This window comes from Eutrigla gurnardus, assembly GCF_963514095.1.
Source record: "Eutrigla gurnardus genome assembly, chromosome: 10".
NCBI lineage: Eukaryota > Metazoa > Chordata > Actinopteri > Perciformes > Triglidae > Eutrigla > Eutrigla gurnardus.
This window is the reverse complement of record NC_139924.1, coordinates 510,901-526,008: the sequence shown is the minus strand read 5'-3', so window position 1 is coordinate 526,008 and position 15,108 is coordinate 510,901. Positions and strand designations below refer to the sequence as shown.

General features: G+C 42.3%; 1 protein-coding gene across 3 annotated transcripts in view; it reads right to left on the bottom strand.

Moving 5' to 3' along the window:
* Window positions 1–6,573: 6,573 nt before the first annotated feature.
* mmp23bb (matrix metallopeptidase 23bb) overlaps window positions 6,574–15,108 on the bottom strand; it is a 48,728-nt gene continuing 40,193 nt past the window's right edge. For 2 of the 3 annotated variants that reach the window (XM_084019996.1, XM_084019997.1), the window contains 3 exons: window positions 9,391–9,501; window positions 9,152–9,278; window positions 6,575–7,764 (listed from right to left, as the gene is read on the bottom strand). In XM_084019996.1, the coding sequence (XP_083876122.1) occupies window positions 7,572–7,764; window positions 9,152–9,278; window positions 9,391–9,501 (431 nt within the window). In that variant the 3' untranslated portion in view covers window positions 6,575–7,571. Of the gene's footprint in view, window positions 7,765–9,151; window positions 9,279–9,390; window positions 9,502–15,108 lie in introns of all 3 variants that reach the window. The other variant, XM_084019995.1, reaches the window with a different exon arrangement.

Genomic DNA, 15,108 nt, shown 5'->3' with positions numbered 1-15,108 from the left:
CAAGTTTGCCCTTCCCAAGAGAAAACTTCACTGCCTGATTCCTAGGGTTGGGCATCGTTTGGATTTTACCGATTCCCAACCCGATTCCGATCCTCTGTTTTGATTCCTGTTCTAAACGATTCTCGATTCCGATTCTTTGAGGTGCAGGTCAACAGGTCCAGTGTTGCCACAGTTACTTTGAAAAGTAGTACTCTTGACTTCACTTAACTTAAATAATTGTTTGCATATTGTAATGGCAGTAACATCATGAATGAACATTTTATGAATATTGAACCGGCATTAGAGCAGCAAGGATTGGTTTTATGAAACAAATGAGCACAGTCCTAAAGTATGAGCGGCGTGATGACGAAGGGAGGGGGCGGGGCCAGCAAGCAGCGAGACATTTCTCCACTAAACACTCAAGAGAGACTCCGCTCGCATTTCAGCACAGACTGAGTTAGCAGGAGCTCCGTGAAATCGAGAACTCGTCTTGTTTATTCACACCTTTTCACCGTCACCGGGCGGGACCTGCTTGTTTAATGTGGTTGTGCCATGCTGTGACTTTAAATGTTTTTTCAAGTTTGACGTTGTATTCTTGAAAGTAGACAACACTTTGTTGTTAACACAGAGTGTACAACGAACCTTTATGTTGCCATCTTTTGCTGAGATGAAGTCGAAATAATGCTTGTATTTCCAGCTGGAAAATGCGTATCTCTCCCCCTCCATTGTTTACCTTTGTGCCGGTATAGCCGACTACACGTGACCGTCCGTGAAGGTGTCAGCTAACATACGTCACCCCCCCGAGACGCAAGAAGAAAGCAGATACTGACAAAAATAGTAACGCACCGTGTATTTGGATAAGTAACTTTAATCTGACTACTGGTTTGGCAATAGTAGCGCGTTAGACTACTCGTTACTGATCGTTCTATCGCGGAGTCTCCGCATGCCGGGCGGAGTAATACAAACAAACTAGTGCGAGCGGAGTAAAACAAACAAACTAGTGCGGACGTTTAAGAACCGAAAAAAAAGGATCGCAATTCCAACAGCTTCTTAACGGTTCCGGAACCGGAGGTTAGGAACCGGTTCCTATTTGGAACCGGATCTCGATGCCCAACCCTACTGATTCCAGACGTCCTTGAGCTTGGACATGATGGTCACCTTTTCATTAATGGCTTGAAAAGAGCATTATTTGAATTTGAATTTATTTATTCAGGATAGCCCCTTGAGATGAATCATCTCATTTTCGAGGGGGTCCTTCCACAAAAAAATACAATGATACAATGTCAGGTAAAGAAATAAAAAGAAAAGCAAATACATTGAAACACAATACAGGACTTACGTACATACACACACACACACACACACACACACACACACACACACACACACGCAAGACAAGGCTCTCCTAACCCCAGCTAATCCACAAACGGCCAGATATCGGAATAATAGTCAACTTGTGATATCTTAGCTTACAAATGGGAAAAATACAGAAAGAAATAAAATAATAATAATATTATAATAGTAAAAATTAAGTAAATAAATAATCGGATCAGATAAGAGAATCACACACACAAAGAAAGAAAAATTTTTGCAGTTTGCACGAGAGAGAGGAAAGATAAGTAATAGGAAATAATAATAATAATAATAAATAAATAAATAGTAAACATCATCAGAAACAAGAACAGGGAGTTTGCAAATGAATTAGAAGTTTAGCTTTTCTCCACTGAACAATCAGAGCAGGGTAGATGTCACCCACCAGCTGATCCACTGGGTAGTTCCTCCGGTCATCTTCACATTGTTCCCTCCATTAGATGCCATACCTCAGGATATCCCTCACAGTTGGCAGTTCAGCAGACACCAACAGCTCCTGGCCGTTGCCGACATAAATACTCAAATGAGAGCTTGATTTTGTCCTTGTCTTAACATGAGCCATTTTACTACTGCATAACTCAACACAATATGAATTTAAACCTGGACCCGTCTGCGCAAAGCTCAATTTTTACGACTACACGGACTCCGTGTACTCAGTGTCACGCAATAGACTGCTCAGTGACACCGTACGCTCGACTATGAAACCTCAAACTTCCGCGGACAGTACATGTGGAGTCCGCGTGGCTCACAGTACGCGCACAGTCCGCCCGACTATGTGGGAGCCTTAACTATCAGGTGGCTCTTATGAGGTAGAACACTTTTTCCCTCCAGAATTTCCTCTAATCATATAAAATTTAATGTTTCACTTGATAAACGTCCTCAAAATAGTAATTTTCTTACCATTTCTGAGCTAGATGGTATCACAATTACAATTCAAATCATTCCAGAAGAATAGCATAATAACCCGAAATTTAAAAATAATCAACTGCAAATTGATGTAGGTTAGGGTTATCAGAATTAAAAATTGAATTCAGATTTGTCTTCTACACACTAAAATATATGATTTGAAGACCCCTCTTAATTGATTTAAAAAAAAATTTGTATGAGTATGGCCCGCCCTAGTACAGCAGCCATGGGATTAGGCCGATCATGGAAAAGTATGAGGAGGAGACAAATACATGAGTAAAATTGTCTGTAAAATAAGTGTTTAATATTTTTCAAATTGTCTGTCACTAATCCACACATCACCTAGGTAGGCATTAACATGGTCACTCTGCATCAACCAGGCCTTGAACTCACAACTTCAAACTGTATCTCTAGATCACGTGACTTGTAACAAACTTTCAAAAGCCTTTGTTTATGGAGTAGTATAGCTCACTTAAATGCCCCAGAAAGAGGGGTTATATCCTTGCTGTAGGGACCCAGGGTTCAATTCCCCTGGTTGCTTCTTTGCTGTGTCATTTCCTCCTGAAGAAGGGAGTAGTGTAACTAAACTTTTAAAAATAAACACAATTATAGCTGCTGCGTAGCAATGGGTCGGGTCCGGACTATTTTTGGCAACTTTAGGCAATTCTGAGCAACAAACAGGAGAATAGGAAGGCAAGACAGTTGACATTGTAATGTTGCACATTTTGCACCAGTTGAGGCTGAAATCCACAATTTCTGGAACCAAAGACCATTGTCTGTCGCACTGAGCTAATTGGCAAGTGGCAACTCAACTGTGGCTTCACAAATTGAGTAAGCCATTCACTGTCGCGCAGGCAGATTTGAAACCACTGTAAAAAAAAAATCAGTTTTTGAGGTAAAATTATGATATGTTTTTGTCAAACATCACCTACCATGACTCTAAAATGTTGTACATTTGTTTCACAAAGACTACAAGGTATTTTGATGTATTACCATTATCACCCTTGCTGTGGCTTGAACCCACATCGTCTGGCACCAAGAACCAGCTCCTAGCCAACTGAGCTAATTGTCTGGAAGTGCAATCAGCAAGGTATGATATCTGTCAACATCGGAATTGAACCTGTGACCTAAAAGCAGAAGTCACAGTTTGTACAGACAGAGCTAAACAGACACATGATCAGCTCCCTCTGTCTGACCACTGACATGAAGGAACGGTCAACCTGGCTGTGTGAGTGAGTGTGGCAAGTGTGCTGGATAGCTCAGTGGGTAATGGTACAGACTTTAGATTTGGAGGGTGGGGGTTAAAATCCCAGTCACAGCTTATCTTCGCCTGGGTCAACAAGATTTGCTGATGAAGGTCTTGCTTTCTTATAATTAATGGTTGTGAAAATAAATTGGTAACAGAACATTTCAGTTTCAGGACTGCCATTATTTGTATGTCTGATCAGAATGTGTAAGGTGAACGACTAGTATGGTGGAACCGATGACTCAATGCAGCTAGCTGGTTAGCTCAGTCACTACTGCCAGTGACTTTAGACTGGTTGGCAGGTGTTCAAATTCCAAGATGGGCAATTATGTTGCAGTTTGATCAACAGGATCTGGAGAAGAAGAAAAAAACAAATAAACAAAAAAATGGATAAGAAAAGTATTTGTATCAGTAGTCACAAGGAATTGTATTTTGCACCATTATTGGTAAGTGTTATAAGGAAGTATGTCCCTGGTGACACAGGGATGCTTTCAACATTCCCTGAAGACCTCTTTCTTCCAAAAAGAAAATAGTTCTTACTGGAACCCTTAGTGTTACCAAGAACCCTTTTAAAACCCTTTATTCAGGAAAGGGGTTTTAAAGGGTTCTCTCGATCAAAATGGTTCTTACTGGAACCATTAGTGTTACCAAGAACCCTTGAAAAACCCTTTCTTCTGGCTTTTCAGCCCTTGTAGAAGAACCCTATTGGAACCCTTATTTCTAAGAGTGTAGGGGAGCTCACAGCCAGGAGGAAGAAGTTCAGAAAAAGGTGGAAATGCACTCTGATGGTGCGTTCACTGTCGCTCTTTTGCAACACCAAAAAACACCTTTCCGTATGTTAAGGTTAAAACAGTTGACAGTTTTTATTTGTGACAAAAGTCAAAGTGTTAAGTAGGAAATAAAAGTTAAAAAAATACTGCTATGCATTATGGGTAAAATAATTAAGATACTGGACGCTTTTTCTTTTTTCTTTGTTAACTGAGGAAACTGACTGTATGTCTCTACATAAAGGAACACATGTATGTTGTCTGACTGCAGCGATGGGAAGTTAACACCATACAGTACATAACCATAACCATTACCATGGACATATTGCATTGAAGTATTGTTGTATAAAGGCAAGTCCAGATATTCTGATATTTCTTCTTATATATTTTTTATTTATTAAAACTTTTACCACCTTCTATTATTTATCTGTTCATTATATTCCTTTCCTTCTTTTTCTAAAATATATTTGAACATTTATTATGATCTATTTCCATTATTTATTGCTATCTTCTCCTCTCCTCTCACCTGCTCTCCAGTCATCTCTTCTCCTTTTCCCTGTTTTCCTCTCCTCTCCTTTCAATTTATTATCACGTAACTTCTCAGATTCTATTTTCTACTTTTTTCATATATTTGGAAAGAGACAGTACAGTGTTTGAAACGTGATTGGACCGACCAACTGCAAAATCTTCTGTTGGGGCAACACACCACACAAACCACAGGAAGAACAGCAGCAGCCTAGCCCACTCCGTAGAACTGGTACCTTTAGTTTTGAAAGTCGTCATGGCGGCCTGTCATGAAACATATATTGATTTTCATTAATTAAAAAAATAAAAATGAAAAAATATAACATTTTGACGTGGAAAAAAAGTGAATATTTGATTTGTTTCTTACAAAGCAAAATGATCCAAACAAAAGCTTCGTAGTGTGAAGCTCAAAACATGAATTTATTGTTTAACAGCCGTGTGAAATAATCTGCACTATAGATTGTGGCCACATGGGGATTAATCAAGCATCTACCTCAATATATCAATATAGCCTTTCTGCAATATGATGATGCATTGATCTTTTGCAGAAATTAAACCTCTTATTTTGATTTGTTATTGACTTTTTCAATGTTTACTGTGAACCTCATGGAATAATTAATATATATACATTGATCAACGCGGGCTGCACAGTGGTGTAGCGGGTAGCACCTCGCTCACATTCAGAGGGTTCTGGGTTCGATTCCCGGGTCGGGTTCAGGTTCCTTCTGTGTGGAGTTTGCATGTTCTCACCGTGGGTTCTCTCCGGGTTCTCCGGCTTCCTCCCACAGTCCAAAGAATGTGGTTTATTGATGACTCCAAATTGCCCATAGGTGTGAATGTGAATGGTTGTTTGTCTCTACATGTTGGCCCTGTGATAGACTGGCGTCCTGTCCAGGGTGAACCCCGCCTTCGCCCAATGACAGTTGGGATCGGCTCGAGACCCCTGAATACAGGATAAGCGGTAGATGATGGATGGATTGATCAACGGAATAATATATCAATGAGATAATCTGTATCACATCATCCATCCATCCATTGTCTACCGCTTATCCTGTATTGAGGGTCGCGGGGCGGCTGGAGCCAATCCCAGCTGTCATTGGGCGAAGGCAGGGTACACCTTGGACAGGTCGCCAGTCTATCACAGGGCCAACATGTAGAGACAGACAACCATTCACACCTACAGGCAATTTAGAGTCATCAATTAACCTACCCCCATCCTGCATGTCTTTGGACTGTGGGAGGAAGCTGGAGAACCCGGAGAGAACCCACGCTTACACGGGGAGAACATGCAAACTCCACACAGAGGGAGCCCGGGCATACCCGGGAATCGAACCCGGGATCCTCTCGCTGTGAGGCGACAGTGCTACCCACTACACCACCGTGCAGGCCTTTATCACATCATGTGGTATTCATATTTGACTCATCATTGTAACGTAGCCTCACAATTGTTCTGTGATGCAGCAAAACCAAACTTTTGCACTAAACAAGATAAAAATGACAATTTCAGAACAAAGCACTGCCTCGTCATTGTCACGGCGACTCCATTGTTGTACCTGTTGATAATTATTGGTATGTAATGTCACTCCATGAGGATTATATGTTCATGACATTTTTCAGGATCATCCATCCATCCATCGTCTACCACTAATCCTGTATTCAGGGTCGCGGGGGGGCTGGAGCCGATCCCAGCTGTCATTGGGTGAAGGCAGGGTACACCCTGGACAGGTAACCAGTCTATCACAGGGCTGACATGTAGAGACAGACAGGTAACCAGTCTATCACAGGGCTGACACGTAGAGACAGACAGGTAAACAGTCTATCACAGGGCTGACATTTAGAGACAGACAGGTAACCAGTCTATCACAGGGCCGACATGTAGAGACAAACACCCATTCACGCTCACATTCACACCTACAGGCAATTTAGAGTCATCAATTAATTGATTAATTGTGTCCTAATGAGATGTTTACAAGGAAACCATGTCCCAAAGAGATGTTTACGAGGACACCATGTCCGGATGAGAAGTTTATGAGGACATGAAATCACACAAAGTGACATAATATCCTCCCGGGATATTATTGGTCCGTGACCTGGTACCCGATGTCTGTAGGATTATCAGGACAATATCTTCAAACATGATGATTACAGCAACATGATGCCTTGTCATGACTATTATGGGTACAAGGAAACCCATCAGGAAGATTAAGAGAACATGACCTATTAGATATATGATGTCAGACATGATGTTTGACAGAGAAGATTATGAGGATGTCGTGCCATGGTGACTGTTATATTACAAGGATATGACGTCCTGCCGAGATGGTCACAGGAACACATCTTGCATAAGGATGAAACAAACATGACGTCCCATCAGAAGAATTTTGGAATGACCCACTGGAATAACGGGACCATTATTTCATGAGACTTGAATTCCTACAGAGTTACAGGTACATTACATCTCAAACTGTCAGGAAGATTATGAAGATATGATGTTGTGACATGACTGGGAGGACTACAAGGACATGATGACATGCAAAGATTTTAACAGATAAATGAGATCCTACAGTATTATGAGGACACAGCATCATACCTGGATGAGCACAAGGACAAGTGGTCACGCAGTTTCCAGTTTTGTTTTTGAGATGATGAATCCAATACCTGTAAGAAGGTCTAACATGTCCCGACAACTCTGAGACCAGTAAAACTGGTAAGTTGTGCCATCCTACAAATGTTAAAAGCAGCACTTCCTTTCATCATCACTTTGTCCTCTGTCTCCCTCAGCTGTTGGACGGTTGCTCTGGTTTCAGTCGGATGGCCCAGGAGTTGGCGGATACAATGTCTCCCCGTCGATGGATGCGGCAGGTGTAAATGCCTTCATTGAACTCGTTGGCGACTATGCGGAGGTCTCGGTCCTTCATGACGATGTAGCCTGGGATGGAGGTCAGGATCTGCTCGCCGTCTTTGTACCAGCTACAGAAAACAAAGCAGAAAACAAAAGAGACCTTTCAGTTTTCAGTTGGTTTATGCCATGAACTTTCTTCGAAGCCTGGTGAGGCTCTAACACACACATGGGCATTTTAAGTCTCAGTCCGGCCCGCGGCGGCCACAGAGGAGAAAAGAAAAAAAAAATTCCACATTATAGAGGCATATGAGTTTGAACTGCTATACCATCCGATTGCAACAGAGGGCGCTATTTTAATTTGGAGTGGGTGAAAATGCGCTCCCTTGGCTCTTGCATAGACAGTTTGATGATCATCAGGATGAGTGCTGTGAAATGGATGTCTATTGTTTTTCTGATGAGCATTTCAATGCAATCATTTAGTTACAACAGCTGGATGCAATGTCACGAGTCATCATTTCTCACAGTTGTAATTCAAAGGAGTTGTGTGTTTCTCTGTAAATAAAATTATACAAAAGCCTAATATTTTCTTCATTGAGTGACGCAAGTCTGTTACACAAACAGAACAGTCTCACTGAATCATAGTTCTTAATTGAGTAGTTAAATGTAATATTCATGAGTATGATCATGTATTTGTTTAAAAAGGGCTGGTGAATAACACAATCAAACCCACCAAATCTATGTACCGGTAGTTTAAAATAATTCTGCACTAAATATTCCATTACATTTTATTTCCAATTGTGTGGCCCTTCACTTACTTTAACGGAGTCAGTATGGCCCACTTGAAAAAATATTTCCCACCCTCTAACACCTGGATTTCACTGGAGGCTTCAGTCAATGCTCTGCTTCTGAAATGTATGATGTCATACGGATGACGGAACAAAATCTAATGTGCGAACTTGTCTCTGACTTTTATTCGAGGCTTTAACTTCCTAAATACAGTTTTTTTTTTATTTACAGGTAATTTATATAAATAATTGAATCTTTTCAAAAAACATTCTCAACACAAAACTGTTTTTTTCCAGACTCGTTGGGTGGAGTTGTTCAGAATCCAACGTGGCAGATCAGTTGATATGTGGTCGAAAGCTCTAGAAACAAGAAGGATGGACATTGACTTGAGAATTGTTTGTCAGGCTGTAAAGATCAAGAACAAAGCTTCAATGATAACTTAATTTATCTGTTTATTGTTATTCATTGAGGTTCATGTATCTGACTGCTAAAATATGTCATTAACAATGAGTCCAACTATTGTAATAATCAATTACTTTTTGTATCTAAAATACAAGCAAGAAATTACTGTTCTGTGAATATTTTCTGTTTATATCTCAGTAAATTTAAACTCTTTGAGTTTTGGCCTGTTGGTCGGACAGTATTTATTCTATTTGCTAACACTTTAAAGAGGTCACTAAAATTCAGAAGATGAATAATTGAATCAATAATCAGCATTGATTAGCTGACCTGACTTTGGGCAGTGAGCGAGGGTTTTTGGTTCCACAGCGGAAACCCACCACCTTCCCCCGAGGAACCATCTTGATCTTGACATTGGCCGGAGGCGGCGTTGGCGTGGAAACCGCCTCCAGAGGCTCTATAAGACAGGAAATATGCAGAGTAGCAAAAATGACCAGAAAAACCTCAGAGACAGAATCGGTTTTCAGTTTGAGGTCAGGGCTGCGGCAAAGAGTCTGACGTCACCTCACCATAGCAGAGGTCACAGCGGCGAGGACAGTTCTTCTTCATGAACGTCTTCCTGCGCTCACAGAAACCCAGACGAGCCCAGAGATCACAGACACGCGTCTTATCCAGGCAGCCTGCACACAACAGGAAGTAGTCACATCCTCTACTCAAGTAAAAGTACTGCAGGAGGTATTCACATCCTTTTCTCAAGTGCAAGTACTACACAAAGAAACATAGACATAAAAGTATCAGTACTACACTGTTGAAATACTCTAACACAGGTAAATGTCCTGCATTTAAAATGTTATGAGTACAGAATAATTCCTCAACATGTATTTTAAATATCAGATGTAATAGTACTCATTAGAAAGTGTTAAAGGAGAAATACGGTAATATTTGACCCCATTGTTGTTGTCCCCAGGGTCATCGCGACTTTTCAGAAGCAAAAAACCCAACAAAAATTGACTTGACCTAGCCCGAGATGTGTACCTGCCTGCCAGCCTTCCAGAATCGCTCCAATGCTTTAGGGCCATAGGGGCAGGGTTAGGGTTAGGGTTTTCTGGGCCTCAGAAAATAATTCCAAGACCTATGCAACACAGGTTGGGTCCTTACGAGACACGACAGTGCTTGTTTAGCTCAAATAGTGTGGCGAAAATGACATAATTTGCATGGAGTTACTCACCTCAAATCACCTCGTAGACATAAGTAGTAGAGTGCCGGGCGCGCGCTCATCCCTCCCACTCGCCGCAGAAACAAAAACGTTTTCCTCGTAGTTGTCATGTCCATAATAAACCCATGAAGCTGTTATGTCCATATGTATGACTATGTTACAACATAGCAACGATTGCTTACAGCTAAACAGCAGCCCGTAGCCAAAACAATGCAAGTCTCGCGCAAGTTCCCATCTGACGTCCTCACTCTGTTTTCAAGCCAGTACAGTGACAAACTTCTTTCTATCGAGCAGTGCCGTCATGTCCATATGACAGTGTAACTACATAGTAAGATTGCTTAGCCTTTGTGACAGTTGAACCTGCTACAGCTAAAACAAATCTCACGCAGTCTCTGTAGGCTAGTTGTGTTGATAGCACTAGTGGGAGTCGCATGTGCAGACTGCAGTCTCTCATCAGCAGAGTGAGATCGAGCAAGAGCTTCCAAAGCTGGCTAGCTAGTACTTGCCATTGTCACTGTTTTACGACTCCAGGTGTACTCAAAGTGACCCTCACGCGACTGTCCAAGATTTGTCACTGATCTGGCTTGCAAACAGCTCCAGAGTGAGGACGGCAGACGGGAACTTGCGCGAGACTTGCATTGTTTTGGCTACGGGCTGCAGTTTAGCTGTAAGCAATCGTTGCTATGTTGTAACTAGTGTTGGGACCTCACCATGAGGACTACACAATGCGGCCTACAAAAGCCTTCACATGCGGTCAGGAGAAAGGAACAAAGGAGATAAAAAACTACAACCGCCATTTTGTTTCACCTCGCACCTAGGTGCGAAGTGCAACGTCACACAACTGGTGACCTATTGGCTGACAACCACAGGTACCCCAGGGGGTCCCCGGGAGCAGCCGTGAGCTATATAAACCGGCGCCGCCTTACGAACTTTCTCTTCCATCGCAACACAACGTTGCAACAGGAGGTAGACTCCTCCCGCCGCAGCACACCGCTGCAACAGGAGATGAACTGAGACTGTTTTTCCCCGTTTTCCGCGACTCGCCCTTTTTCTTTTACTCGGTTTTTGGATCCTGAGAGATCGCCACAACCGCGCGATTCTTCTGTTTGCCTACTGAAGAGGAACACAAACGGTTCCTGCATTCCAGCTACCAGCTCCTGTCTGAAGTCAGCTGACTAAATCGCCAAGCCGCGATTATATTGTTGCCCGCGGAAGGAAGAAACACAAACTGTTTACTTTATTCGAGTTTGATCAACGAGAGGGATAACGCCCCGCTCTCGTCTGGACTCACGTCCCCCACTGCTGCTGGGGACTCACGAACTACCGTCGCTGCCGCGTTAAGGAACGCCGCCATCGCCGGGAACAGACTCACAGGCTACACATCAACACCGTAAGAGGCTATCAATCTGGGCAGAGATATAAGTTTGATAGTGTAGAATATGCTTGTAATTCTTGTTAACGTGTTTTAAGTTTTGATCACGGACCGCCGAGTCCGTTGCTTTCTGTGCTGTTGATAGCCAAATCTGCTCCTGCTACTACCCCAACACTAGGGTTGTGAACGATAAACCGATGCGACCGAATATTCGGTTCAACAAGTGAGAGATACGGCTGCATCGGTAGCAGTCTCCTCAATCGATACGAATTATCAATGAATTCCTAGATGAATCGGTTATAGAGTCATGGATCGGGTATCGCGAGAGCGTCCTGTGACCGCCATCCAACGATTCAGCCAGACTTTTTTTTGGTCCATGTCTAAAAATAAATACATTGACATGTGATTTTGTTGTTCTGTTTTTTCATACAGCCACAATGCTTGGGGATATGTGGTATTTTACATATTTGAAAAGAAACTAATGTACTGTCACTTTCATAGAATTGGCTTCTTTATTTCATAAATTACATTATATATAACAAATATTAACCGTAGAATCAAATCGTATCGTTCTTACACTGTATGGAATTGATTCGAATCGAATCGGTCTGTAATAAAAGGATATCGTTTTTGAATCGAATCGTAACCTGTGTATCTAAATGCATATCGAATCGTTTAGAGATGTGCAACCCTAGTTGTAACATAGTCATACATATGGACATAACAGCTTCATGGATTTATTATAGACTTGACGACTGCACTCCCCGATCGTTTCTTTTTGGATACAAAATCAAAACTACGAGGAAAACGTTTTCGTTTCTGCGGTGAATAGGAGGGACGAGCGCGCGCCTGGCACTCTACTACTAATGTCTACGGGGTGATTTGACGCGAGTAACTCCATGCAAAAACACATATCCTAGGAGGATTTCACACATTTATGAATTTGCTAGGAGCGATTGGTACATTGATGGATGGCACAGGACTTAAGGAAATTCTAGGAGTAGTCTATGGGGAGAATTCAGTAGCCCATATGATGACTGGCAAATCAGTTCAGAGAGCATTCCGTGGCCATCTTCTTGTAGACAAATGTCTTAACCAAAGGCTGGTGTCAGAGATGATTGATGGTAGTCATGGATTCGCAACAATGGTTGAACAGTCTGAAGCTATGTATACCTCACTAGTTAAGGGTGAAATGCCACTAGAAACAGTGTTTATATCAGAGACCCTCATTAGAATAAATGAAGAGCTGGGGAAAAGGAAGATGGAACTGTGTGCTCGATCCAAGACAAGTCAGTTGTGGCTAAATTACCAAAACATGTTAGAAGTTGCTAGGTCACTGATAACGGCAGATCGCACAGGTTCTTGGCATTTGCACCTACGCGCTGTTTCTGACTGCATGCCGATTTTCGCTGCGGCTGGGCATTACAAGTACTTGAAATCGGTACACTTTATGTCCAAGAGATGAGTCAGCTTCACATCAACCACCCAGATGTGTTCAGAAAATTCAAAATGGGTTTTCATGTTATCCGCCGCAGCAGCCAGTCATGGGCAGGCCTCAGCTCAGATCTTGTCATCGAGACGACATTGATGAGGTCATTGAAGACTACCGGTGGTATGACACATGGAAGTGGAATGACTGACAATCAGAGAGCCCTTTGGACCATGTCAAAGTGCATAACATCAGAGTACAACACCGCAATGCAGGAGTTCACAAACCAGACATACACAACATCAGAACAGCACAAGGACTCAACAGAGGCAAGGATGAAAAGGGATGCTGCTGACCTGGAGAAGATCACTTCAAAACTTGCTATATGGTCACCTTTCTCTCCAGACTCTTCTTTAAGGAATGTTGTTACAGGTGTTGTTGCTGACGACGGAGTGAACGTGCATGATTATGACTCTGTTGGACGCAATATCATGCACAAAATGATTGGACAGCCTTCATTCACATTCTCATTTAGTAGAAAGGATAAAGCCATAACCCTTGGACAAAAATCGTCTATCAAGGTTGCTCCTGATCGAACAATTGATTCTGCACTTCTTTTTCAACGTTTCCTGATTGTCTCCCAAACTGGAGAGCTATCATTGGAGGAGGTTATGCGTTACGAACTCAGTCCTTTCCCTCCTGCCCTCTTTGAAGCTGGAAACATCTTCCGCAAGGCTGATAAACCACAACTTGCACACGCAATCTGTGATCATGCAAGTGATGCAATCCTAGATACTGTACCAGAAACAGATCATTATGTTCTTGATGGAGGTTCACTCCTTCACCGAATACCATGGAAGCACGGACAAAGCTATGGTAAAATTGCGCAGTCATATGCAGACTTCACCATCCAGCATTATGGCTCAGCTACAACCATTGTGTTCGATGGCTATGGGGATGGGCCATCCATTAAAGACAACACACATCAAAGAAGAGGAAACAATATTCATCCCATTGTCAACTTCACTGCTGAGACAGAGTTCTCAGGTAAGAAGGAGGAGTTCCTGTCAAGAGATCTGAATAAACAGAGGCTGATCCAAATGATAAGCGATGAACTGAAAGAAAGGGGTTGCACTGTTGTCAATTCAATTGGAGATGCTGATGTAGACATCGTAAGGGCCGCAGTGGAATCATCTCTTCTTCACACCACTACGCTGATTGGAGAAGATACAGATCTCCTTGTCTTACTACTTCACTATGCACAGAGAGATAGTAAAGGTGTTTATTTCAGATCAGACAAGTCAAAAGCTGATGGCAGTTTTAAAGTGTATGCCGTAAACCATTTAAAAGAAGTACTTGGACATGATGTGTGTTCTCAGTTGATGTTCATCCATGCTCTCACTGGCTGTGACACAACTTCTCGGATCTTCGGGGTTGGCAAAAAGACTGCTTTCCAGAAGCTTGTAAAAGGGGATCCTGTCCTTCGATCTTGTGCCAATGCATTCATTGTCCCAAACCAGACCACAGAGGTGATCGATGACCTTGGGTGCCAAGTAATGGCTGTCCTCTTTGGTGGAAAGTGCACAGATTCCCTTGCAGCAATGCGATATAACATTTTCAGCAAGAAGGTTGTCTCAGCTTCATCAACTGTAACGCCTGAACGTCTGCCACCAACTGAATCTGCGACCAAATTTCACTGTCGTAGAGCATACTACCAGGTCATGGTCTGGATGGGAACAGAAGATGGTATGGATGCCCTGAACTGGGGGTGGAGCCTGCAGGACAATAGATTTGTCCCACTCATGTCAACAATGAATGTTGCTCCAGACAGTCTCTTGAAGGTCATTCATTGTAACTGTACCACTGCCTGCGAGACACTCCGCTGCTCTTGCAGAAAATATGGACTACCTTGTACTACTGTCTGTGGACCATGTCAATTTAAGGAATGTGACAATCCACATAACAAGTTTCTTCCAGAGGAGCCCGAAGATGATGATGATGAATAAAGACCACAAAAAGTGTGGCATTTATGTTGTTCAACACCAACACCACCTTTCTAGTTTATATAGTAACCAATTTTAACCATTTAACCAATGTAAGCTTACAGGCAGTCATTTTGAAAATGATGCCTTTCTAGCAGTTATATTTACCTAGATTTGTCGCACGGTCTTAATTTATAGAGGTACCAGAATCAGTTGAAACATTCTTTTGTAACATTTTCCATTTGAGATATAGCCATTCTAAGCTCCCGGCCACCATTTTGGACGCCA